Source organism: Pieris brassicae, chromosome 6, assembly GCF_905147105.1.
Source record: "Pieris brassicae chromosome 6, ilPieBrab1.1, whole genome shotgun sequence".
NCBI classification, from domain to species: Eukaryota; Metazoa; Arthropoda; class Insecta; order Lepidoptera; family Pieridae; genus Pieris; species Pieris brassicae.
The window spans coordinates 14,194,895-14,222,068 of record NC_059670.1 but is presented as its reverse complement, the minus strand read 5'-3'; the positions used below and the strand labels follow the sequence as shown (position 1 = coordinate 14,222,068).

The following is a 27,174-nucleotide window of genomic DNA, read 5'->3' as shown; positions in this document are numbered from 1 at the left end:
TGTCGTGTTATCAGTGTGGTCTGTTTATGTTTAACATGTACTTTGAATTCGTCTAGTACTTCTTGGACCCGTTCTATGAGGGTTTGTTTAAGATTTTGTGTCGTATATAGGTTTTTTAAGTAACTAGCACTGGAATTCTTGATTTGAATTTGATTTGGTCCTTAAGTGGCTGGCGAATTGAAATATGATAGGTATTATTAATACGTATTATAATTTTTCCTAGAGTCTTTTATTGACATTAAAAACTTGAAATATTTTATTCTCATGCAGTCTAGATTTCTGTGGCGTATATAAAGAAGCGTTTGTAATAGTGAAACGAGACGAAAAATGTCACAAGCTTTGTTCAATACAATCTTGAAAATAGAAATTATATTCTTCGCTGGATAGTATTGTGATAGATCCTTTATAACCTCCCACAGAGACATTCCACATATAGGCCGAGAAAAGTAATTTAACGCCGTCCTTTAAACTGGTTATTCAAGATTCCTTCACCCTAGCTTCATTAATCTATACGGATTATAATCGTATAATAACTTTGTTACGTCACTGACCCGGTTGTCTTGAGTAGGTTATCGTGGCGATCGTAATTGAAAGAACTATACAAACTCACTATAAGTACCAAATTATTAAATATTTTGTTATACTTACACATAAATGTGGTAAATTAACTAGTACGAAATATTAAAATCTGAAGTCTTTAGTAGGTAGATGGAGTTTCTATAATTGAACTTTTTTGAGACACTTCTTGCCGTGCACCTTCACTATGTGGAACCTGCCCACAGAAGTATTTCCGAACCGACTCCACTTAGGGTCCTTCAAGCGCGTATCGAAGAAAGACCAGCAATACACATGTGAGCATTCTGACGGAGTCGGTATCAATTCACATCGTTACACATATTTCACTAATCAATATTTTGCCATTATCAAAAAATAAAAAAAACAAAAGAAATTAAAAGATAATTCATTCATTCATGATATTACAGAGAATATAGAAATATTGTGTAAACGGAAGAATTACTTTTATATACGGCAACACGTAGACGACTTAAAATCTAAGGATCGTGATTTATAGAACGACAAAGCTTACAAAAGCTTTGAAACAACGCCTATAAAAGTTGCATTATAATTCACATCTATACGATAAAAGGAAATATACGCAAAATTTCTATTGCGGGGTATAACGTGGGATAACATTACTAATTATATTTACGGTAAAGCAAAAACACATTCTTAGAAGCTATTGTTAAATAATTATACGATGTTATTTGTCCTTATAATCCTGGGAACGGAAACTAGTCAGCTAGAAATAGAATTCCGTACCAGTTTGCACATGAACTAATCGTTTTCAACCATTGATTATGACAATTGCATTCTAGGTGTTTTTTCCTGGGCCTGCGTTTGAGTTTTCTTTCGTTTCTTACATACCTCATGATTAGTCATAAACATGAATTTCTTGGATAAGACTATTTTTGGTGGTAAACAGCCACCCCAACGTTGTACTTCTACTTCTGTAGCCCACGGAATAATTTGTAGAAGTCGACTTTATTAGAAATCGGATACTATATCCGATTATGACACTCTTAAAACATCTGTACATGTCCTTACTAACCCAATTCAATTAATTAAATTCGGAGATAATTATCCAAATAACATTATTTTTCTCAATTTCGTCAGTTCTAAAATCACAAGGCGAGAAAATACTGATACGTTTTTTGACGCCAATTTGTGGCAAGACAATTTACTTATATTCTTAATTCTTAATACATATTCTTAAAGGTTGATTGTGTTTAAAACCGGTGCTATAGTCTTGCGATATTCAACACTCTACAGTGGGGTACAATGTTCTAAAATAAAGCTTGCACATATGGAGCTCCAATGGGGCAAAGGTTTGCCTTTGTACTTATATCTTTACAAATGCTTACGTAAAAATTATGTTTTAGTTTTTCCTCTCTAAGAATTATTAACGTTAATAGAGCCATAGTAACAGGACCTAATTATAATAAGGAAGTCCCTTGGTCATTTCCACCTGCCACCCTATACAAGATTGTTGTTGCGATAAAACTGTCTCAAATTGGAGGTCATCAACAATGGGAAGTATTTATGGTACAAGTTTGATAAAGTTGGGGCTGAAGTATGTCTAATGTTTAAGCATTTTTTGCAAATAATTAGAAATCTAATGAAAAACCAATTCTTAAAAGTCGGGCTTGAAAATTGCGCGTCTTCTGGTAATGCGTGGTCGTGATCACTTAATATCAGAGCAAAAAATAAGATTTCTTCGTCGCCGAGTTGTACCAGAATTTATTAATAAAATTATTTCATTCTAGTAACACAGAGACTCTAGCTAATGTGCGTTCCAACGCTCTAACTCTGTAACTTCCAACAACAATCCCAATGATGAGTTTTTTTCGACGACAAGACGACATCAGCGCTCTTTTTATGAAACAGGGCAACATAACTTTTCATTAGATTTCTAATTCTTGGCAAAAATGCTTAAACATTATTTTAGCTACAACTTTATCAAATTTATACCATAAATACTTCCCATTATTTATGACAGTTTACTCGCGCCGCGACAGTTAAATTAGTCACTGATACTGATTAAAAAGTTAATACTATTTTTTTCTTTATACGCTATAAATTTATTGTTATTATTAAATGTCACTGTCTTAAGGAAATACATTTCCATGTAATCAAAGATCGTAATTACATAAACATAAAAGACAACTTCCTCAAGGAGGGTCCTGAGGAAGTGTCCAGTTAATACACTCATGTCCCATGTTTCCTGTTATAAGGGGGACTGTTTACACTTCAAGACTTTCATTCAAACTTGTTTTCGTAGCAGGTTTTGGACTCCGTAGGTGGCTTCCATGAAAATCTTTAATCGAACAAGCGATTTAGTGTGAGCAAAATATGTATAATAAATAGCTAGTTAAATTTGTCACATTATTACTAGCTCAGTACTTAATTAAATGACATACAATATACAATTTATCTGAATGGTGTATCTTAGAGATAGAGAGCATTATGAAAATAGATAGGTACTGTATTGTGAAGTTATAGATGTTGTGACGACTCTGCAATAACATACTTAGGTTATCTGATTAAATTTTATATCTGGCATTGCCCTGAACTTTTTGAATGGTTTCTTATCAATACACAGGAAGTTGATATACATACAGTGTTATGTAAAAAATAATTCATGTAAAATCATCTGTACTTATAATACTATTTTGTTTACTACTAGTTTTTTCGAACTTTATAATTTTTGATTCATATAACTCCGATTTTAAATATGTAACAAACAAGTCCCAAATGTAAATCAGCTGACAGTACTAAATCATCGCAAAAACGGGATTCCCGTTCCAAATTAGCGCTTCCGTCCCAGACCCCTATTTTTTGCCAAATCTGTCCCGTTTCGAAGAATGCGGAGATCAACTACCTTTGTGTTATGTGTTACAATAAGGTAAACAAATGTGTGAAAATTGGATATTTCTAGAACTCTATCTGATTAAAAATATCTAGAGAAGTGTGGGTTTGAGCGTGTTCAAAGATCATTTGTTCATGTACAAATTATGCCCAATGAACACTTTCTACGTTAAGGTATAACAGAGGGTAAGGTACGTACGTATAGAGCAATATACATACGTACCTATAGTGTATAATAATTTTCACATAATATAGGAGTCATACAGAGCTCTATGACTGATGTTCTTAAATTTTGGCTCGACATATGTCCGAGCAAAGAAGACAATGTCTTCAAAAACTTTTGTATATATGTGTGTATTATTTACACAATCTTTATGTGATAATTTATTGAAAACTAGATTAGCTGTTGCGTTTACTATCGTAAAACAAAAATCCAATTTCTAATATATGTCAGTGTGCATAAGTTTTTAGTTTGCGTGCCATTGTACTTTGTTATCAATTCGGCGTTTTTATGTATGCTTAATGTCGCCGTCCGTGGAGTGATCTGGATGATTGTGATGTCAAGAAAGTAGTATATCACAATCTTCATAAACTAATTATCGCTTACTTTCTATGTGCGTATTTAATATATCCTCGAGTGGTGATGGAAAACATCGTAAGAAACCGGCTTGCCTTAGACCCAAAAAGTAGGCGGCGTGTGTCCGGCACAGTAGATTGACGAATGATCATGAAATAGATCTGAGGCCCAGACCTAAAACGGTTGTGGCGCCACTGAATTGTTTATACTTTTACAATTATATCTTAATTGATTACTTATCGTTAGAAATATTATTTCATTCTTTTTAGTCACTTTTAATGTCGGTTCAATATTTAAGGTTATTTGACCTAAGCTACGCATATTAAATGGAAGTATTTACTTAAGCTAATGATTCTAGTAATGATTATTTCAGTGAAACATTATAATTAATATTAATTTGATTATGTAATAATATTGTAATGTGCTAAAATAATATAAGAATAGATTATGATGAGATCATAATAATGTACTATGTAAATTTCTATCTTTCAATGATGTAAGATATATTTGACGCCATTATGTGTGTAGATTGTACCTCCATAATATTTCTGTTCTTGCGAATTAATTATTATTATTAAATATATGTAAGGAATTAGACAGTCGCTGACCTATCCTACACGAAGTTCATTCTTTGTCTAAACACGTCTAACACCTGCCTGCACCTTTAACATTGCGTCACGGGTTCCCAGAGGGTTACTTATATCCGTCTCTTTCCTTCATAAGACATGTATTCGCTATCCTTATCTCCCACATCCCTTAGGGGGTTTTGTATTCGCCCTTAGTGTGTACGTGGGTGTGTGTGCGTGTTACCCACACATGTAAATTTCCATTTCTTTTATTAGTGCAGTGGTGACGTTCGGTGTGCGTGCGTCGGAGAATGGCTTTTGGCGGGAACGGGATATTTTTGTGCAATTTATATTAACTAGTCGTTATGTGGAGTGTTTAATTTGTTAGTTGTAAAGCGTGAATCGTGATGTTGTTTGTGTATGTATATGTGATTACCGATATAATGTTTTTTTTTGCTTAAATACTAAACAAACGAATGTGAGATTAGGAACAATAGATTATAGAATCTGTTAATATAAAGAACACGATGTGTTACCGTTTATTATATCAAACTAGCGGACAGAGGTCGTCCTGTACACACTTTTACAAAAAGAAGAAAATATCATCTGTAAATCTAAACTATTATCGAATTCAAACACAAAATATTCATCTTAATCAGTCCAGTCGTTTACGAGCCAGATTTGACCTTCGTTACAATTCCTTTATACTTGCTTTTTTCTTCGATGGTAATTATTACATGCATATCATAATGCCAAAATATTTATTAGTGAATCATAAAATATGTGTAACAAAATTGTCGGATTATATGTCTGTTATTATCGATTCCACAACTGTGTTTTTATATAGAGCAGCTAAGGGGGCAAAAGAGCTGAAGGCTCCCCTGATGTTAAGTGATACCGCTGCCTTTGGACACTCCATCTCAGAGGTCTCGCGAGGGCGTCCGGCCTATTAAGTACTGTGTATTGTACATTGAACTTTGCGAAATTCTTTTCCCGATTTCTATGAATGCTGTTATCAAATTTTGTATGACGTAATCGTTTCATAATTTACAAGACAGCTAAATTGTGAGACTTGGGCATGCTAATAAATGTGTCTGATTTTCTATGCAGCAATTTATATTTTTATTTCCAAGATTTATATGTATTAGTGAATAAATATCAAAGTATACTATAACATTAAGCAGCGTTGGCCTAGTGGCTTCAGTGTGCGATTCTCATCACTCAGGTCGTAGGCTCGATCCCCGGCTGTGCACCAATGGCCGTTCTATGTACGCATTTAATTAACATTCGCTCTAACGGTGAAAGAGAAAACATCGTGAGGAAACCGGCTTGCCTTAGACCCAAAGCGTTGACGGCGTGTCAGGCAGAGGAGGCTGATCACCTACTTGCATATTAGATTGACAAATGATCACGAAACAGATACAGAAATCTGAGGCCCAAACCTAAAAAGGTTATAGCGCCACTGAATTATTTTATACCATTACCATATTAAGATCTTTTTAATTAGATTCCCCATTTGCGTCAAAATAAACAAATTCATACATTAAAATAATATTTACAGAGATCACTGTGTCAAAATTGATATTAAATCCAGAATGGAACAAGTTTCTCAGCTGATGGCAAATCCTTACCTCATCGGATATACAAACCGGTATTCAAATATAAATTATAGACTCTGTGTATTTGGTAAAGCGGTTGAAATTCGAACGATGCCATTTATAAAAACCAGCTCTCTTCCTAGAATTCCTATTGTACTTTTGTGCATTGTAGGAAAGATGGCGCCAGTTTTTTGTGTGCAATGTATGAAAAAGTTGATGGCTTTAAGATTTTCCATTTATGTTAATAAGATTCGCAGTTGATTGTAAACCACCTGGGTTGTTTTTAAAATGATTCTTTACACAACAATAATAGAGCATACCGTGTATACCACCTTTGCAATTAAAGTAGATTATATACGTAATATATTAAGGAAACATACACATAGAAACATACAAAATAATAATAATAAAAAAACGAAAAATAACAAAAAAAAAATGCATTAATTATTTAATTATTATTCATAATATATTTTAATCTAAGTGGTATCGACTCCCGGTGGGAGTCTTCCCTGGAGGATACGACCACCTGTTGTTAAAACAAAGAGTATATTCCCCAAAGGCCGGCAAAGTACCGACTACAATGTCCATGGGCTCCGATGATTGCCCCTTTTGGGCGTCCAATGTTGTTTGCCCCGCTATCCTATAGTAAAAATAAAAATACCGAGTTTTTAGAGAGAAGATTTCTTTTGTAACGGGAGGCAAACTCAAATGTTTAGTGTTACCGCAGCCCATAAATTCATTGCCAGAAGACTCGCAAGTGCGTTGCCGGCCTTTTAATCTTTGAAAATTTTGATCAGCCCTTTTCTTGGAGGACCCAAAGTCGATTTGGAATTACAATGGGTAGCTGGTTCACGTAATGTTGGCGCGGCAAAACCTGCCTTAAAAACGCCTAGTTGTGGAACGACGGGCGTCGAGTTGATACGGGTGGAATTTCGTATTCTGTTGCCTAATAATTTAACCTGTTTTATATGTATGGTTAAGGTTAACGAATTAATAAATAAATGATAGGACACGCCTCATTGAAAGACACTATTATTATAAATTCCGTGTTGATATACCAACTAACTTAATGAAATATTGTTTTGTTACAGACGAAGTGGCAATGAGTCTGAGTCGAGTGAGTACAGCGACGACTCGGTGGCATTTGAGTATGAAGACCTGCAAACGACCAAAAGTACCGGACCCCGGAAGAACTGTAACAGAGGCAGGTGGAGTAAGGAAGAGGTGAGATATATAACTGAATCTTCTGGATCCTTTGGTTTCCTAATTCTTCATAAAAAATAATTCCTGACAGTAATATAGTAGTGACAAAAGTCATCTTTCGTTAGCTTTTGAAAGCTCAGTCTTGTCAAAATACGTAGTTATTATAATAATCTTGGTTCAGGTACTATGCCCAGTTGAACTCTGGATTAACAAAGATGCATTATATTAGTTACTTTATTAGAGTTTAAATATTTCAGGACGCGAAACTCAAAACATATGTTCGTGTGTACAAAGAGAATTGGGAGATAATAGCTGCCCAGTTTCCTGATCGGTCAGACGTGCAGTGCCAGCAGAGATGGACCAAAGTTGTCGACCCCAAACTAGTCAAAGGCCCTTGGACCAAGGAGGTGAGATTTCGCTGTCAATTTTTTCTTTTAACGTACTTATAGTTTTTTTTTAATTCGTACGTGTTTAGGCTGTCTAGACTTATGTTTTATGAGTATCTTATTTATAAGTTCAACACACAATATATAATTCAATTTCTACAGTATGTGTAACAATGTATTTTTTTATTACATTACGATTATGGTGAAATGTTAAAGAATAAAAAATTAATAGTTTTTACTAGTAAGTTTTTGTTTAACAGTGGATTAGGTACCAGATAAGCAAATACGTATGTTTTTTTTTATATTGATCATCCCACTACCGAATATATTGAGCTCTGGTAGGAGTGTTTATTCTGTTATATTCTCGAAGAATTCGAATGAGTGGTGACTGAACTCCTAGCTTGGTTTTTAGACGGAATTTGGAAAATTCTGCTGAATAATACATTCTGGGTTTAGTCTGTTCTATCCTTAGTCAACATTTTGTTTGCATTGGTATTGTAGTCTCCATTAAGTCTAGTGCAAAGGAAGGTGAATCATAGGTCAGTAACCGACAAGTGCATGCATTTTGCATTCTACATAAATCATGTTTTGTTAATGGAATTATGTATATGTCGCAGCCAACTAGCGTAATCAGCCGTACCATCAAAATTCTAGCCTCTTAACTAAACAGCGCCGTTTAACTAGTGGCTAACGGCTAGGCAAATGACTTGGATTGAAGATGTTTCATTACTTGCCTAGTTTTTTGACTGTTCAGTTAAATTTATTTCCCATTTCTGCCACTCTCAAACTCGTAACGAAACTCTTTAAACTGTCAATATGGCGTCGGGAAAAAACAACTTTGTTGGTAATTTCCAAAGTTTAATAAAAAACAACTAGTACAATGGAAGAGTGTAGTGACAATGTGAATTTAGCTTTTATTGACTCAATTTAATTTTTCAAGAAATAAATTTAATATCAGATTTTTATTTCTGACACATGGTCACACTATCGTGCGTATGGCCTAAGCATTAGCTAGACAGTTTGTTCAATCTTGTAACAAACGCTACGGCTGAATCTATCAGGCCGCTAGTTAAACGGCACAGTTCAGTTAAAAGGCTAGGCTGTTAATTGAAAGGCCAATTAATTTGGCTGCGATATCTATACTATGTTGAAATTGTGAATGTATTATTACGAATTTACGACAGAAGGTTTATTTGTCTAGGTTTTAAATACAATAATAATTTACGAGCTTTTTTTTCAATATAAATAAATTTTCTTCGAATTTATTCCGGATATATTTAAATTCTACACGTTCATATACACACTCAAACTATAATCCAATCAAACATTTTATGTCAGCTGGTTGATATAGCATAGCTCTCGTATGACACACATAAATGTACACATTTGGTATTCAAGTTACAACCTCCCATTCATGGAATCTAAGAATCTTTGTGTTCGGCATTCGTTAGTTGATATATGAATGGATGATGTCATAGATTAAGTTTACTATCGTTTTCTTGGTATAGCTAAGGTGCTCAAATTATGACAAATTTAAAGGCAGGCAACGCACTTCCGAGCCCTGGCAATTTAAGTGCCTATGGGCGGCAGTATCAATTAAATTAGGTTTTGTAATATTATACAAATAAAGAGCGGACCGTAACTCTCTCCTTCTGGTTTCTTCTATCTATGTCTGCGATAGTTATTTGGTATTTTAAAATAGAAAAGGTTTTTTACGCCAACTTTTTCTCTCGGCCTACAGTCTCTGTCTTCTTTGCCGATGAGTAGGGATGTCTACTTTTTTAAGTTTAATGACGTGTAATAAGTGATACTTGTATCTTATGTTCCGTAATAAACATATTTTTTTTCCAGGCCCTTATATCAACTAGATGATAGTTAACTTTAGTAAGCCTCTTTACACAGATTTTTTAATATATTCCTTAATTAATTTATTAAAAGGCAACAATAAATAAATCAGTCTATTAGCAAAAATGAATTTGCCTAATCCCCATGAATATTTAGATGAATTAAAGTTTCATTGCATATTATTTATAAAAAGTTAAGTCGTTATAAATGGATACATGACATTTATAAGTAACATTTTTTTTATTTATTTCACTTAGACTCTTGTGTAATACAAACAAAAAACTTGGCGATTATAAAGAGTGGCGGAGAGTTTATTGCCAGTTCTTCTCTTCCGTTTTACGCCCTTGATTTGAGAACTGGCAGTAAATGTAAAATTAGAAGCATTTAATGTATTTTTTTGACGTTCATAAGTGTACATTGTGTTACCTATATGAATACATGATTTTTGACTTTGAAATTCTTGACTGTATTTGACTTATCATTGTAAATCTCGTACTACTTAATTATTTTATTTACTTATGATATAAATGTATGTAAAGTATCCAACGTAATAATTGTGACTGACAGAAAGGAAGGAAATTATTATTTCTAACAATTACGACTGGTGGCATGAAAATACTCATATATTTATCAACACTTTATTGCATTACATATTTGGTAGATATACATAATACAAGGAGTGGCCTTATCGCTAACAAACGATCGCTTCCAGGCAACCCTTGTAAGGACAAAAAAAAAGAAATACTAAGCGAAAAGTGCAAAAAGTGTATAAATAAATAAAAAAACACAACAATGTAGACTTACACAATTATAAAACTAAAATAAAATAATGTAAAATATTTTGTACGATAATACTGTACTAATTTTTGTATGGACGCATTTCGACTCAGTTGAAAACTGATAACAGAAGTCAGATCCGCAGCCTACTAAAAAAATAAATATTCCTAATGCTTATAAAGGCATAATTTATTCAATATGCAGACGCTATCGGAATTTTAGGTTTACAAAGTAGATAAATTTAGCGTTTTATTACATGAATGGAATTGAGTGGCATAAAATGATGACGTGATACTTGATATTTATCAACAAGAATGTTTTTAGGCAATTCTTGGTTACTAGCTGATTTCTGCTGACTTGAATTATCCTAATATAAACCAGAACCGATTGATAATTAGTTGAACGAGAAATACCACGTAATTATAATACATATTTTGTGAGTTTATTTTGGGGTCATTAATCGCAATTAAATGTGGCAATAGTAATCGTTTCCTAATACATATTATAAAATACTTAATTAATTAATTAATAAACAGAGGGAATGGTGAAGCGAGAGCGAGGCCTTACCGCCAAATATTTACAGAATATTTTCTGATCGCGTGTCCCGTATATCTCCCAGCATTATAAAATAGGCTTATAAGATTAAAATATACCTGAAAGGCTCTCTCTCATGTAAACATAAAAATTATACGATATTTATGATTGTACGGTTGTTATAATTATACACACAAATACTAAAAATACAAGAAAACAGTAAAAAACTAAATAGAAATTTACACCACATTACGAGCGTTATTACGGTAAATACGATAGTTACAAAATATAGCGAGATATTTTTCTGCAAATAACTCCTTAAGAAAATGAAGTCTCTAAATTTAATATGCGGAGTCAATGACCTCTAAACTAAATATATGTAAGGAATAATAATTTATTGTCATTTATTACGTGCTATAATATAATCAAAATACATGCTCATATTCCGATTGTAGATTATCTTTACATGAGTCGGCCATTACCAGTATTTACAGACAAACATAAAAACTGACCCTGCCAGGGTCAACCAGTGTGTCATGCTCTAAATATGTATTGTTACATCATAAATCTAGATACGGCGAGATGTTCCACGCACAATTATACTCGAAATATATATTGCAATCATTTATTGCCGCAGGAGTTGTCTAAGATTTATGTTGTGATCTTTTCTAGTAGGCAAGTAGGTGAGTAGTGCTGGCCTAGTGGCTTCAGTGTGCGTCTCTCATCCCTGAGGTTGTAGGTTCGATCCCCTGCTGGATAATGGACTTTCTTTATTTGCGCATTTAACATTCGCTCGGACGGTGAAGGAAAATATCGTGAGAAAACTGGATTGCCTGCAGGTTTGACTGCGTGTGTTTAGGCACAGAAGGCTGATCACATGCTGTGTTTTTACTCCGCTTTAACCCTTCTAGGTTAGTCTTAAACAGCTTTCCTCCATCACGCAAAATTTGGCCAAACGTGCTCTGATTTATAGGCAAGACCAGCCAGTCTTAATAAATACATGGAAGAAAACACTTTTTTACCGGATTGAAGCTATGTATTATTATAAACTTATAATTATTTTACATAATAAAAAAAACTAAATACATGGAAGTCAATAAATAAATGAATATAATATAAGTACATATTTTAATACTTTTTTAATTTTGTCCAATTGATCATGTGTCATCCGTGAAATCTTATAAAGGTCTATGCGTCTGTTACGTCAATATTAAGCTTGAAGGATGTACGAACAAATATTAAATTAATTATATCATCAAACTTTTTTTAAATTCCACACAGCAATAATTGTGTCTCCGCCTGGTCTAACCAGTTACTAAATGCATCGGGTCTCAATATCAGTGACAAACAGCTGATCGCCCACGCACACGACCTTGAAAAGTAACGTATTTTCACACGATCTTTTTGTCATTATTTTTTGTATAGAATACGAATCTTCAAACTGACTTTGATCATGCAAAGCGATATTGATTTATCGTATAATATACGCGCCATTAGTACTGCAGGAAAATATATAACTAGTTGGGAATTACGAGTTTAGTTCGGTCGCGGTTGTTGTATGGAATGTTCAGGTATATTTATTTATTAACACTTCGTTCCATTACAATATAAAAATTGAACATAAGTCAATTAAAATGAGGGCTACTGGCCTTATCGCTTTCAAGCGATCTCTTCCAGGCAACCACTGTGAGAAGAGAAAATATGTATTAAATTAGATAAGGTAAGCAAGAAGTGCAAAAATATTACACATAGTTATTAAGACAAAACTAAACAAGAACAAAGTGCACATGAATCGCGATAATTTAAGATCATATACGCTCATAGATATATGTTAAATGAAACACTTTGTTTGAAGCTGGATAAGAACTGGCTTTAACTGTCTAAAACATAAGCTTGTTTGTAAGATTACATTAGGGGGATTCACAAAAAACTTGACTTATTGAAGAGTTCGTAAATCTAAGTGACATTTGTGTTATTATCAGAAACGAGAATGTTAATTTACAATTTATGAGTGGTAAAATCTAAAGGGCTAATATTGGCTTCAAGCGTGCCATGACTGCTTACATATTGTTTACGCTTTTAATTATTAACTGAAATACTTATACGACTAACCTAACATTAGTTAAGTTACATAACTTACGATTTCTATATTTATTAGTAAGCTTAGTAAATACTACCATATTTAACATTACTGAGAACTGAATGGCTTAATTTATTTAAGATAAAAGTTCGCTTACATTACACTTGATTCAAGATTGATGAAGGGCTAGGTTGGCTACCTATAGCTGTTTGGAGTTTGGTGTTTAGGCTTCTTGAAAAGCGCTTCGACGTAGAGTTTTATTCCTTAGCGGAGTGGAAAAGAGATCCAGTAGTGGCCTTGATGCGTTAAAAATGCGGTATCAATATTTACACTTTTATCGTAGAATCATTACACTGTTCCGACTAAAGCTCAGTAGGTACACATAGGTACAATCTGCGTTTACAACTAACACGCGCTTACGAAGTTATTCCTCCATTTAGTCGTCGTTTCGTTCGTCTCTTTCTGTCGAATTGTATTTACGATGTGATAAATAGAGTAATAATAATGTTGGATATATAATTAAGTCATTAGAAAAAAGCTAATATACTACTGACAATGATTCTAAAAACAATTCTTATTTAAATACAAGTGAAATTTAGTTGTTGTTGTTTAAATTTCTATTTTCAGGAGACTTCAAAGGTTATAAAAATATTTTTAATTTTCAGGAAGACGAGAAAGTAGTAGAATTAGTAGGAAAGTACGGCCCGAAGAAATGGACGCTAATCGCGCGGCATCTCAAGGGAAGAATAGGAAAACAATGCAGGTAAATTAAATTCATATTAAAAATCAAAATGACTAAGCCTTTGAGTCATAATGAAGGCATTTTTATTATCATAAATAGTTATTTGTTTGTTAAAACAAAATTACTGGTACAGCTCCTACCTCTTTTATGTTTTATTTATTGTATATTTCATCTCATCATCAATCATCAGCTAGATGTCTGGAAGTCTTCCAAGGTCTTCACAAGACATCTCCTTTTGCGAACTAGCGATCTATGGTATCCCTCGGAGATATGACCTCCGATTGTTTCAAGAAAGAGTATCTCCTCACTCAAAGGTCGCCAACGCTTCCACTAATGGGTGTCCATGGGTCACGTTGAAGATTTCACTTGATCCATAGTTTTCCATCCTTTGTACCTACTTTTATTGATCGCCTGCTCGTGCCTTGACGGACGGATAACACCAAGGGTGTTAAGCAGAACTTAAATACTTCTTCATAAACCTTTTAACCATATCTGACTTTTGTAAATATATATATTTTTTTATTAATATATATTTATAACTAAGCATTAATAATGCGTGACTCGTAAGTTGAGATTCTAGTTTTATTTTTATTAATTTAGTTATGTATATTTCCTTACAAGGGTTGCCTGGAGCAATCTCGTGTTAGTCCCGTCATTGCCTTCTAAATAATTTATATTATCCGATTGTATATATACAATTAATTCTAATAATAACCGTATATATTTGGTCCTCGTTTAAACGAATTTTCTTATCTAACATTGTTAAATATTTTTATTTAATTTCAGGGAGAGGTGGCACAATCACCTCAACCCGTCGATAAAGAAGACGGCCTGGACGGAACACGAGGACAGGATAATATACCAGGCACACAAACAGCTCGGGAACCAGTGGGCAAAAATCGCCAAACTTTTGCCCGGAAGGTTAGTCCATTATACGTACTGTCTTTATCGGTTTGTCTTGAGGTGTATTGTTCTCCCTCCCTCCGCTAGTGAAACAAACGTATGCCTGAAGTTCTTGTGAACAAAAATGAAATGTAACGCACCGTAACGTTTTCTGTGGCCAATAGTAAAACATTTCGTGACCACCCCCAGTGACTCTTTATACCTAAAACTTGCCATTATGTGGTGTAAAGTACTGCAAAGTCGAAAATAATATTATCAATAACGCGTAATTCAATCAAAATTCGTTACGTAATACTTGAACGCTCCCTAACACCATAATACATTTCGTTTATTTATTAATTGTTCATTACAGAAGACAAGAAACAATAAACTTAATAAATACAGCAATTATTTTGTAATAGTTACAGAACACAAAAAAAATCATAGAAAAAAAAATTAGTCTGGAGTTATTAAAAAAATTGTACCTAATGTAACAACATTTCTTATTTTTTTTGTTGATTTTATATATTTTTTGATTAATGTCTATTATATTGAATTTCAGGACCGATAATGCAATTAAAAACCACTGGAATTCAACGATGCGACGGAAGTACGAGCCGGATGGGGGTGATGCGTTTGAATCCCGGCGGAAAAGCAAAATCAAGAAATATGATCATACCACTGAGCCAAAGGTTGCTGTAGTTTATGATGTTAGTGTGCTTTATTTTTTACTAGTTTTTTTCGCTAATTTTGATCTCTTTTCTCAAATGCTTTGAAGTAGGGTTCGTATTGTTTTTTTTTTTATAATTTTGACTAACGCTTTGCGTGGAATTATCATTTTGGGGTTTTTATTCCAAAATAGATGTAATATTTAAATAACTTAAAATAATACTAATAAAATATATACTATAATTCGATTATAAAGGTCGTATTATAAATTTCCCATTATCCGGGAAAAACAAAAAAAAAACTGAAATATTCTAAGAAAAAATTATCTCCATATTTTTCATTTAATTTATTTTTATGTGTGCAGTACTTTTACACTTATGTAAGCTAGCTAATATTTACCCCTAATTGATAAAAACTGAATATATCTCTTGTCTTTTTGACAAATTGTGTTTTCACCGTGCTGAAAAGAGACAGATGTATACATTAGAACGACGCATTTTTTTTAATCCAAGCAATTATTTGAAACCAATAAATAAATGAATGATGCCTTCATAGAAGTGCATTATGGCAATACCTCAATGAAGTCCTTTGAATTTATTATTCTATTACAATGTTGCCATAGTATTGTCTGTTGCTGTTTACCTTTTTTTGTAACGTCATTATAGTTCTAAAGTAATAAATACTTCATATGAAAAATTCAAATATTTTTGTGATTATATTATATAAGTTTATTATTAATATTTTTTTTAATGTTTCCCAGAATACCTGGTCAGATCCATTCAACGACTCAATACAAAGTACCACGTCTTCGAATGGCCAGCCATCGAAGCACGTGCTGCACTTCCGTCAGCTGCTGAAGCAGCAACTCAACTCGTTGCAGAATGTGTCAAACACGTCAAATTCGTCAAATGTCACAATAAGAGATTCGCCGGAACGAGGGAGCTTGGTTCCGGCGGATACTATGGAGATAGTTGGGTCGGATTATAAGTGAGTTAAAATTTGTTTTAAACATTAAATAATAGTAGTTATAAGTAACTAGAAAAATACACTTCGGGAACGTTCAAGTAAATGGGGGAGGGGAGGGGGGTTTCGAAGATTCTTCCAAAAAGAATTTACGCAAGTATAAGTAAATAAGGATTACGCAAATTTTGTAGAAATCCTCGAAAATGCATTTCCTTGTCAAGCAATGGCACATAGTATTGTCTTTTGTTAACATAGCTTTTACATATTGAAAGCCGGATTGAAGCTATGTATTATTATAATATAAGTTTATAATAATACATAACTTCAATTCGGTAAAAAAGTGTTTTCTTTCATAGACAATGTGGTAAAAAGTAAATAAATACTGTTGACGTAATCACCAAATAAGAAAATCAAAAAACTTTTTTGGAAAACTTATAATAAATAACATCAAAAACTATTATGCTAAAAGAAATCAGTTCGATTTCCAGTAAAAAAAAACAGTTTTTAAAATTTAAAGACAACATGTCCTTTATATGTGATGTATAATTTTTCAGGTTCGTTAACATAAACTCTCTTCCCAATGAATCACCAATAAAGTCATACCTTTCGCAGCCGTCATCGAGTAATGAACAAAATGGTAAATATTAATCATTTATACGTATAATATTAGTACTAGTTAACAGTTAAAAAACGCAATGTGACTGGAACATCGCAAAATGTAAATATAAAAGATCTCGTTTTAAACCGATCATAATTAAATATTCGTGTATTTTTAGTAAGCCTTTTGGCTAAAACTCACCGATATTCAGATCGAGCATTCTGGTAAATAAAATATTGTTTGATATCTGTATGATCTCTTCGTGTATGTGATGCCTATAAGTGCTTGTCACATTAAAAATTATGGTTCTTTTTACCAATATATAATGCTGAGTTAGCAAACTTTTATCAATAAAAAAAACTTTTTTTATGTAATAGGAGCTGGACCTGATGTTAATTGATACCGCCGCCCATGGACACTCGCATTGCCAGAAGGCTCGCGAGTGCGTTGCCAAGCGTATGTGTAGTTACGTACACGAATAACCTTTTTGAAAAATCATTTCGTTTGTAGAAAAACGCCCCTAACAATAGACAAAACTAAAATGTTGACTATAGCGAACTTCAGAGTGTGTCTTCATCGGTTCAGTGATGAAAATTTAAAGCAAATTAATTTAAAAAGTGTGGCAATATATATGCCATCCATTACTTAAATATGTAATATGTACTTCGTTCTGCAACTGAGCTTTTCTTAAGACAGTTTTTGCCGTGTACCTACATTATGGAACCAGGTGAGAACTATTTCCGAACCAAACCTTCAAGCAAAAGACGTACCAGTTCTTAACTGCTGTTGCTGATCCAGTGGCGGCAGCGTTTGCTATATAATTTTTTTTTGTGTGCGTGTACACACACAAACAAAAAGTAGTATACACACGTAAGAAGTAAAACTTCTTTATGACCTTATTTTTCGAAAAATGATCTATTATATGCAACTTTACGGAAGTTGGTTAAATAAAGTTAAATTAGAGAAAGTTTAACGAATCGCTTTTATTATCATAGACATGAACACAAATAATACAATTACTTCATTTTACCTCGTGACTACTAAGATTATAAGAGAATTTCATTAATTGTAATAGAATTATTACTATCATTGTTATCGTTATTATATATTTTTGGTATTAATGGCTTCGAGTCTCTTCGAATAGTAACCGTGGTAGGGACAAGGAAAAATGGCACGCAACGGAAAAATGTGACGCGTAACCGAAAAATATGACTGTATTTTTTTTACAACGCCGATAAAGAAGTTTCACTTCAATTATTACATTAATAAATATATAATGTTATTAATATATTTCCAGCGTTCCTGTGTCAAGATAATAAAGATATTCCAATATATATGTCTCCGAAGAAGAAACTTCTGGAGTCCAGTCCACCTCCCATACTACGACGGGGGAAGGCTTCTAGAAATAACTCTGTGAGTAATTGTATCGTATCTAACTTCTTCAAGGTGTTTTTAATTGTTAATAAAAAAAAACTTGGAATTAAATGTGTAATCTATTAGAATAATTTTCATAAGTGTATGTTTGTCCACGAAAAATGCCAAACATGAATGCTTTTCTGATTGAAATAAGTATTTTCATCAAAATCGCTTTGCTAGGTACGCATTTCTGAAGAGAAAATAACCCTTAAATAGTAACGTAAAATACTTTTATTTATTATTCTTATTATCGTTACTTGTATTAACTGATTAAAAAAATCTACTAGAAATTATCTATTTTTTTGCTTAAATTTTGCAATTTCGTAAGCTGATATACAGTAGGCAATCAATTCTCAATCCTTAGATCATGTGTTCGAACCCGGCTATGCATTCATTCTTTATTTCCTTACAGTCTATGCCAATACGATTATATTGAGAAACATTTAATAAAATATAATACATACATAATATTAAACACATAATATACACAATATCACTACTTTAAACTGCAAACATATATGTCGATAGGATCGGAGAACGTTATTAACAATTAACTTACGAAAGGTGTTTCAACTGTTTATATTATATATTTTTCTGTTATAATCATTTGATACAAGAGTGATAGAATTTGTTATAATAATAATAATAAATTTGTCTTTAAAGGAGTTTTATATTTTACATTATTAGTAATATGAAATGGTCAATTCTTATATTATTTGTATCGTACATATTCTATCAAATGTTATTAAATTGATATCAACTACAGTGTCTCACGCAAATAATCATTTATTTAGTATTGTATTTTGTTAACATAGCTTTTACACATTAATTTTAAATTAAAAAATTTAAAAAATTAATTTAAAAAAAATTAAAATTTAATAAGTTTTTAATAATAATACATAGCTTCAATCCGTTCAAAAAATGTTTTTCTTAATCATTTATTTATTAAAAATTTATACTTTTTATTTGTTTTCTATTAGAAATCAAAGACTGTCCTTTGATTTCTAATAGATAATAGACTAAAGAAACATTCTAAAGATTTTTTCTCAGAGAAATTCTAAATTATATTTTTTTCAATTCCAGGCATGGTCAGAAGGCGCCACTCCAATCAAAGCGCTTCCGTTCAGTCCCTCGCAATTCCTCAATTCGCCTGCTACGCTCTCCTTCCCGAACTTCGATTCATCGTTACGGCATTCAGCTACTAAGGTAAAACACTAAGGAATTTTCGTAATTAATAAAATAAAGTAATTTCGCTCTACAACTGAGCGTTTTTTAAGACAGTGGAACCACTATGTGGAACCTTGAAGAGCATACCAATACTTAAAAGCAATGTATGTGGCTCTGGCAATGTACACACTGTCCATCATTTATGAAGATGAGGCTTCTGCCCGTTCTTTAAAAAATGGCTGAACCGAAAATCAATTAAATATATTGAGGATTTTTTCCTGTTTGACTTCTCTGGTTAAATAAATTTCTAGATTGTAATAATAGGAATTTTGTTACTATGACAAATTTATTGGTGGACTGAAACTATATATACAGAATATATTAATTATAAGAATTTTTATCAGATATTTAAAAATAACATTTAGAAAATGAAAATCCGGTAGAATGTAATAATCAAAATCGTCATGTATTTTTTGTATAATATATATTTTGCTTCTAAATAAATATAATGTAGTTAACCTTTATATTGAGAAGTCTCTTAGATAAAGTTGTTTCAAAGAAACATCAAACCATCGGGGCATGAGTTTGGCAAATATAAAGACAATAGTAACTACTGTTGGATAAATGTATCACATTATTAGAAAGAAATGATTTAATTGATTTCCCTACTAAACAATCCATTAATGTTTCCAGGATTGGACTCAAAGTCCATTACTTCATACACCGACTCCTGCGCATCTAACGCCCGGAGGCTCCAAGACCACACCCAAGTAAGTTTATCCTATTGTTATTCCTTTTAATAAATTTGTAATTTTTGTGTCGGCCAGTTTATGATTTTTTTTTAAATTTTCAGAACTCCAACTCCTTTCAAAATTGCAATGGCGGAGATTGGCAAGAAATCGGGCCTAAAATACTCGCCTTCTAGTCCCGGGGTCCTCGTAGCAGACATCACGGAAATGATTGAACGAGAAGAGAGCGCTAATAACGAGTCCACTCTCGCCATGGAACATGATGGACAGGTAAGAGTGGGGCATGGGCATTCCTCGATTTAATGACGAAATCCCTTAACCGTCAAAATCAATTGGCTTTAGTTGGTTTAGCTTGTCTTCCATACAATGATACACTCTACATAACATTACACCCATTCTCAACCACGACAACAATTGAGTAATAAATTACTTTTTAAATTGCTAAGTCCAAGCCCGCAATTAACTCGACTGTCGGCATCATGCATACGAAGTTTCTAAGAAATTCGTTATTTTGTTTACAAATTGGGATCGCTTGCACATGTAGACTGTTGTTGACCATGACTGATAAGTAGGAGTCATGGATTAACCATACGTTACATTCATAAGAGAACAAAAATGCAGAATCCCTTTGATGTCTGTCTTAGACAATTTGGTAAAATTTCAATTACTGATTATGTCATAACATTTATTTTTACCGGAAACGAAAATGTTATATTACAATTTATGAGTGTGTAACAACCTGCAGGGCTCATTTTGGCTTCAAGTGTGCAATGATTGATAACATTTGTTTTACGCTTCTAATTTACTAAAAAAAAAAAAAATATTTCTTTAAATAAAACCTAAACACAACAATCAAATATACCGTATTTACAATTTTATTAATCTACATAGTAATAATAAAAAACATAAAACATTAAAAATGGTCCCTTTAACGCTGGCAGCATTTAGTTTTTGATTTTACTAATATATATATATATATATATGTAACTTAACTAATCTTAGATTAAATAACTATTGTCAGAACATATTATCTTCTTAATCATAGAGTTTTATAAATTAGGTTTAACGTAAATTTTAACTCAAACAAAAAAGTTTTTATTGCATATTTATTTAATATTATCTGTAATATAAGCGGTAATAATTAAGTTATTAAACTGTTGGGGAAGTTTTCCGTATTTTTTTTTTGTAAAATGTTCTACGGCATAGTATGTTCTATAAAATTAAAAAAAAATGTGTTAAAAGTAGTGACGGACAGATATAAATAAATCAGTTTCATTTATTTATATATATTTTCTATTAATTTGTCCTCTTGAGTCCGTCACCGAAAGATCAAGTGACAGTTGGGTTCATAGAATAAAAAGAGAAAAAATCATATCATAGGTTCATTCATTATCAAAGGCTTAAGCAATTCAGCATTCTTTATGTCGCTAACATTGAAGGGATTTTACATATTTAGGTCTGGACCTCAGATTTGTTTACTGTGATCATTTTTCTAATAGGCAAGTAGGTGATCCTTCTGTGCGGACAATGTTGATTTTTGAGTCAAAGGCCGGTTTCCTCACCATGTTTTCCTTCGAGTGTTAAATGCGCATAGACACGTCCATGAGTATACGAGATTCACGTAACGTACGACTTCAGGGATGAGAGTCGCACGCTGTAGCCATTATAGCAATCTAATCTGGCGTTATATGGAGAAAAAGGTTACGTTACGTTAAGTACAAACAACATTTTAGAGTTTGATGTAAATTCCAGTGTGGTTAAGGCAATTACACCTGATATTAATAATCCTAACATATTCGAAGGTGAACGACAGCGGTATCGGGACGGCGTCCCTGGGGAAAGAGAACGTGCCGTCGCACAAGAGAGCGAGAAAGGCGTTGGCCCAGGCGTGGGGCGTGGCCACATCCACGCCCCATTCGCACGTGCCTGACGTCAGCTTCGTCGTGGAGACACCGGTGAGTGCTTACACGGAGTGTTAAAACATACTATATGTGGATAGTATCGACCTCGTGTTTTTTTTAATTCGTCCAAAAATACTTCTCCATTTATGAAATTAGTATGCCCCATGTTTTGTAAAAAGACTTATAATGCCGGCCGGCCGCGATTCTGTTAACGGAAAAAAACACGCAGTGTTCCAAAACCCCAAACTTCCAAACTTAGGCCTAGCAATGCCATTTTTTTATTTAAAATATTTTTTTGAACCAGCATTAGTACCTAAGACCTTATCTGCAGTGAAGCAGTTATATTCACGCAATGTAGCCTTCGCATATAATGTGTGATTTCTAGATTTTACATTCACTAACAGAGACGGATGAAAAAATTGGATTCTATGAACGACTATATATGGATATTGTTTACCGAAAAGGTTCTTTTTAAGAGATAAAGTCGAAAATATGTCTGTTTCACTATAGAATGAAAATAGTGTATCATACACTATTTTCATTCTATAGTGCAATGCAAAAATACAGAAATTATTTTCTGAACGTGATAATGAACTTTTAAAACAGTTACAATTAATTATTTTGAACAAGTCTTTAAACTAAACTAAAGCAATTAAAACAAAAATTTTCATTTTTCCCTTTTTTTTAAATTACATTTAAACTTTAAAACTAAGTACGTTAACAAGTAAGATTTATAATGTACATAAGTCATACTTAGCCCTAAGTCTCGACTCTAAACTAAGGCTTAAAGGTCTCATAGTGCATGCTAACATTATTAAAGACAAAAAGTTTTCATACATCTCTACGTTATCTAATACCGTTTCCCGTCAATTTCAGAGCAAAACCCTCGCCGGCGACGAGAGTTCCGAACTATTCTCAACCCCAAACATGCACCGGAACTACTTGGACGAATCGACCAGTCTCCATAGCCTGGTCAGCGCCGAAAACACGCCGGACACGAAATTCCAAGCGAATTCCATCTTATTGGAAACAAAGGTACAACACAGGTCCTACGTCCCCACTAATCCTAACCTTCCGTACTACCATAACCATTTCAAAGACATCACTAACTTAGACTCCCCTAGAACCTTCGCTAGACTCAACGCCGATAGGATAAAAACGATCACGGGCGTCAACGAACTGAACGATCTAATAGCCCCCAAGGAGGTGCTCACCAACGTCCTGGTCGACCACATTTACAAAGTGACCAACCAAAAACCTTCCACGTCCAGAATAGACGAGATATTAACGAATAAAATTAAAAACGAGAAAGAGAATCAGTGGTGGGTAGACGACAAGGAGAAGCAGAACGAGGAGTTGTATAACGATTATTATTTATTTACTAATAATATGTAAAGTTCGGTCGAGACGTCGGATGCAAGGTCTCCAATTAATCGGGCCAAAGACAGTTCGTCAGGTTATATTAGGTTTTTTAGTTTAGTTAAGTTTACCTCAAGTTTACCAAGCACCAAAATTATTTTAAGTTGCAAGTATTACGTAGACTACGTTGGCGAGTATTATTTATTTGTTTGATAAAGGATAATCGAATTGACTAACAGACCCTAAGGACCTGTCTTATTTATGCTTTGTAATTTGCATTTTCGTAATATAATTACATTATTTATTTAATGAGATCGGCAGCTACTTAATGATATTTGAAATTAATGACGTCCCCCCCCTCTCCCGTTCCTCTCCCGCAATATTGACAGGCCAGTGTTGATACTTTAAAACATTATTTATTTTCTGTTGTATTTTGTTATGTATTAAATTGTTTTAATTTATTCTATAGCTGTAATGTGTAAATTTGTTTGTATTGTTTTTTTTTCGCTGTCAATATTGATAGTACCCATTCCAAAGTCCAAACCGTTGTCATTTCTTTCAATAAATGTCTATTACAGTAACTGTTGGTTTTATTTATGTTACAACAAACGCAAAAAATATATGTATATGCTAACATCTAACGATAATGGAGTTTTAGAGTTCTAGTTTTAGCTTTTATTAATAATAAAGTTATTTCTTACATGACCAAAGTGTCAGAAATGATAAAAGAAATATAAAATAAATTGTTCCATTATAAAATCATTATAGGTTAAAAATGGTTGTCTGTAATGTCGGTTTATGGACAATAGTTTCCCCGAGACAACGTCATAACAAAACAGTAATGAAAGACTGCATACTTAACCCTTCGAGTGGAAGTGAGATAGATGCGGAGTAAGCGTACAATGAGCGTAACGGGACAATGAGTTACGCTTTATGCTGCTGATTTATTGGACGTTGTGACGTCAAAACTAAGAGAGCGTTCAAATATGAAGTCATGATATTGACGGAAGGGGGGTCTTGTAAAAGGTTACAATGCGTTACAGGGTTGAGATGGGGGGGGGGGGGTTGAACTACGCATAATTGTTCTTAATAAAATTATCGCCATTAGTAGCAAAACTTTTTAGTGACTTTTAGGTAAAAATAGTCACTTGGTTGTTTGTAACATGGGTAAAACGGTGCATAGAAATTGCCTATATACTTGAATGCGCTAATCACAGAGGGCGCCCCTCCATTTCTTAAGTCGCCATATATTTATAGTACATTTTAAAAATTTACATTACAATTGTATCATATTAAAAAATAGTTAATATCGTTAGCTCGTATCGTAAAATTAATTAACAATAACCTTAATAGTTACAATTAAACAATAACTATTACATTTATAAAAATATAAAAATAGGTTGAGATTTTAGTAGCTTGAAGGAATACCATTTTCTTTCACACAAACCATATCGAGCCTGGTACAGGTTTAGAAAGGTCGTCCTCTTGGTTCTCTCCATAATGATACTCGTTTTATGAATCTTCCATCTTGAAGTCTACACGTCATGATTACTTCCATTTTTATTTTTTTGGCCTAGTTGACTGTATTATAATTTTTTGGATAAGTTTAACCGCCTGATGCGGAGATAGATCCTGCCACAATTCCGCATACAGACTGCCTGTCTACCATATGCTGACAACGAATTATATCTTATTTCGGCCATACATTGCGTAGAGGCGATGAAAACTTGGAGAAACTGTTCGTGGTTGGTAACTCAGAAGGCAGGGATCGACCGCCCCAGCCCCGATCAAATGAAAGATTCATCGCCCTCAAAACAGAGTTTCATAAGAGAGTCGCTGGAAAGATACCCGTGGAAACAGATAGTCCGCTCTAATGTTTACTCCAATGTTGCTGACCATGACGTGAGCTACCGACTGAAGGGAGAGAGATAATATTTGTTCTAGCTTTAATTTGCGAGATATATAATCTTCCCCTGTTGTATATAATTAATTTTTTAGACATCTAAAAGAGGAACATTTCAGTTAATTTCAAAAGATGGCAGTGTACATAATGAAAGTTAACTTGAATCAATCAAGACTTAGCGTATTTCTGCTCCGCAATTACTCGATACAGAGTGCATTTAAATCGACAATTTACAATTGACAAGCGACCAAAGACAATAAAAAGTAATATCTAATAAAGACTTGATTTCCACATTTATAAGGGAATCTGTTGATGTGTATTGTATTTATTCACTCTTCAAAGCTAGTGTTAGGTATATTATAAAATGAACTCCCCGAACGCGTCTCTTTGTATGAACGTGATAAACTCTAAAGCTACGAAATGGTTTTTTTTTTAATGAGAGGGGTCAAACGGGAAGAAAGTTCACCTGATGTTAAGTGATAGACATTGGCAAAGGGCTCGCAAATGTCGGCCTTTGAAGGATTGGTACGCTGTTTTCTTTATGGACCCTAAGTCAAATTGGTTTGGAAATTCTTCAGTGGGCAGCTGGTACCACATTGGGGTTCTTTTCTCTTGCGAGAGATGTAAGAAATGTCTTCTTGTTCTTACTGCATCTATTCCATCATTTTAAATATAAATAAATGTATATGCAACATTTTAAATTTACAATTAATTAGAATATAAATATTAAAGTCTTGACATTTCGGGTTCTTATTCAGCGACAATTCTAATACAAAATGTTTTAATCAGGTTTTTATCGATGTTATTGATACGTTCTTACTGAAGCGTCGTGATGCTCCCGATCCCAATGTATTGCTACCTTCATATTTGACAATCTTCAGCTAGGAATGGTTTTAGAACTGTAGTCTCCAGGTGTAGTACCTGTTCGTTCCATCGTATTAGGCAGCGTCCAATTCGTCTCTTTCTCTTAATTTTTACGGTCATTATACATTTTTCAGTCATAAAGTTTACGGCAATACAGAAGATAAATGCATGCCTTTGCCCATTTGCCGGATGTGTTTGCCTTTGAAGTAAATAGGAGACAAATGTTTACTGGATGCATTATATTAATAATAAAGTCTGTTCATATTTAATCTTTACGAATGATAGCAAATAGTTTAAATTTGTTATATAAACTCGTTATCCTAACTTCGTAACCATTGGTCGGCGGAATCCCTTCACGGGCTTCCCTCTAGATTTTTCCAAATTTCTCTATATCTATATCTCGCTCTATCTATCCACCTCTCTAATGATGCATTCTCTCTTTAATTATTTTTAATAACTACATAATTATGTTTTTACATTGTATACTCGCGGATCAATGGTTGATCCATGCGAATTCTTCAATACAAAGTACCCACGTATTGTGTTACGAAATGCGGGTTCTTGATTGTAAGGAGGTTTCATCGATCTGGTTAGCGCTGCGCCTTTTTACTTTCTCATATCATTTTGATACTTTCATAAGTATCTGAATATTCATACTTTAACAAATATCGGAGTTTGAGAGAAAAATATGTATTATAGGCACCGCGACGTACTTCAGATGAGCCGGTAGTGAAGAAATCCGCTGTACGGTCGATTAAATTCGACCAAGAGCCTGAAGTCAAGGAGGAGACGCCGTCCTTTATAATGGTTAGTATATTGATATGACTGGCTGTAAAGGTTATTTAAACTGACTTCAAATGTCTCAACACTATTTAAGTGCGTGTTAACTCAAAAACTACTATATAACTGGTTCAAATCACGATTCTGAGCCTAAGTTTTCTATGAATTTGTGGCTATATTTCTCATTAC

The 27,174-nt window shown here is 33.3% G+C and overlaps 1 protein-coding gene across 4 annotated transcripts in view; it reads left to right on the top strand.

Moving 5' to 3' along the window:
- Positions 1-27,174, top strand: part of LOC123710877 (transcriptional activator Myb) — a 47,981-nt gene that overhangs the window by 19,076 nt on the left and 1,731 nt on the right. For 3 of the 4 annotated variants that reach the window (XM_045663155.1, XM_045663156.1, XM_045663157.1), the window contains 13 exons: positions 7,259-7,391; positions 7,628-7,777; positions 13,658-13,755; positions 14,521-14,655; positions 15,179-15,326; positions 16,046-16,272; positions 16,803-16,885; positions 18,144-18,259; positions 19,346-19,468; positions 20,123-20,199; positions 20,283-20,448; positions 21,981-22,133; positions 22,956-24,019. In XM_045663155.1, the coding sequence (XP_045519111.1) occupies positions 7,259-7,391; positions 7,628-7,777; positions 13,658-13,755; positions 14,521-14,655; positions 15,179-15,326; positions 16,046-16,272; positions 16,803-16,885; positions 18,144-18,259; positions 19,346-19,468; positions 20,123-20,199; positions 20,283-20,448; positions 21,981-22,133; positions 22,956-23,474 (2,128 nt within the window). In that variant the 3' untranslated portion in view covers positions 23,475-24,019. Of the gene's footprint in view, positions 1-7,258; positions 7,392-7,627; positions 7,778-13,657; positions 13,756-14,520; positions 14,656-15,178; positions 15,327-16,045; positions 16,273-16,802; positions 16,886-18,143; positions 18,260-19,345; positions 19,469-20,122; positions 20,200-20,282; positions 20,449-21,980; positions 22,134-22,955; positions 24,020-26,904; positions 27,013-27,174 lie in introns of those variants that run through there. The other variant, XM_045663158.1, reaches the window with a different exon arrangement.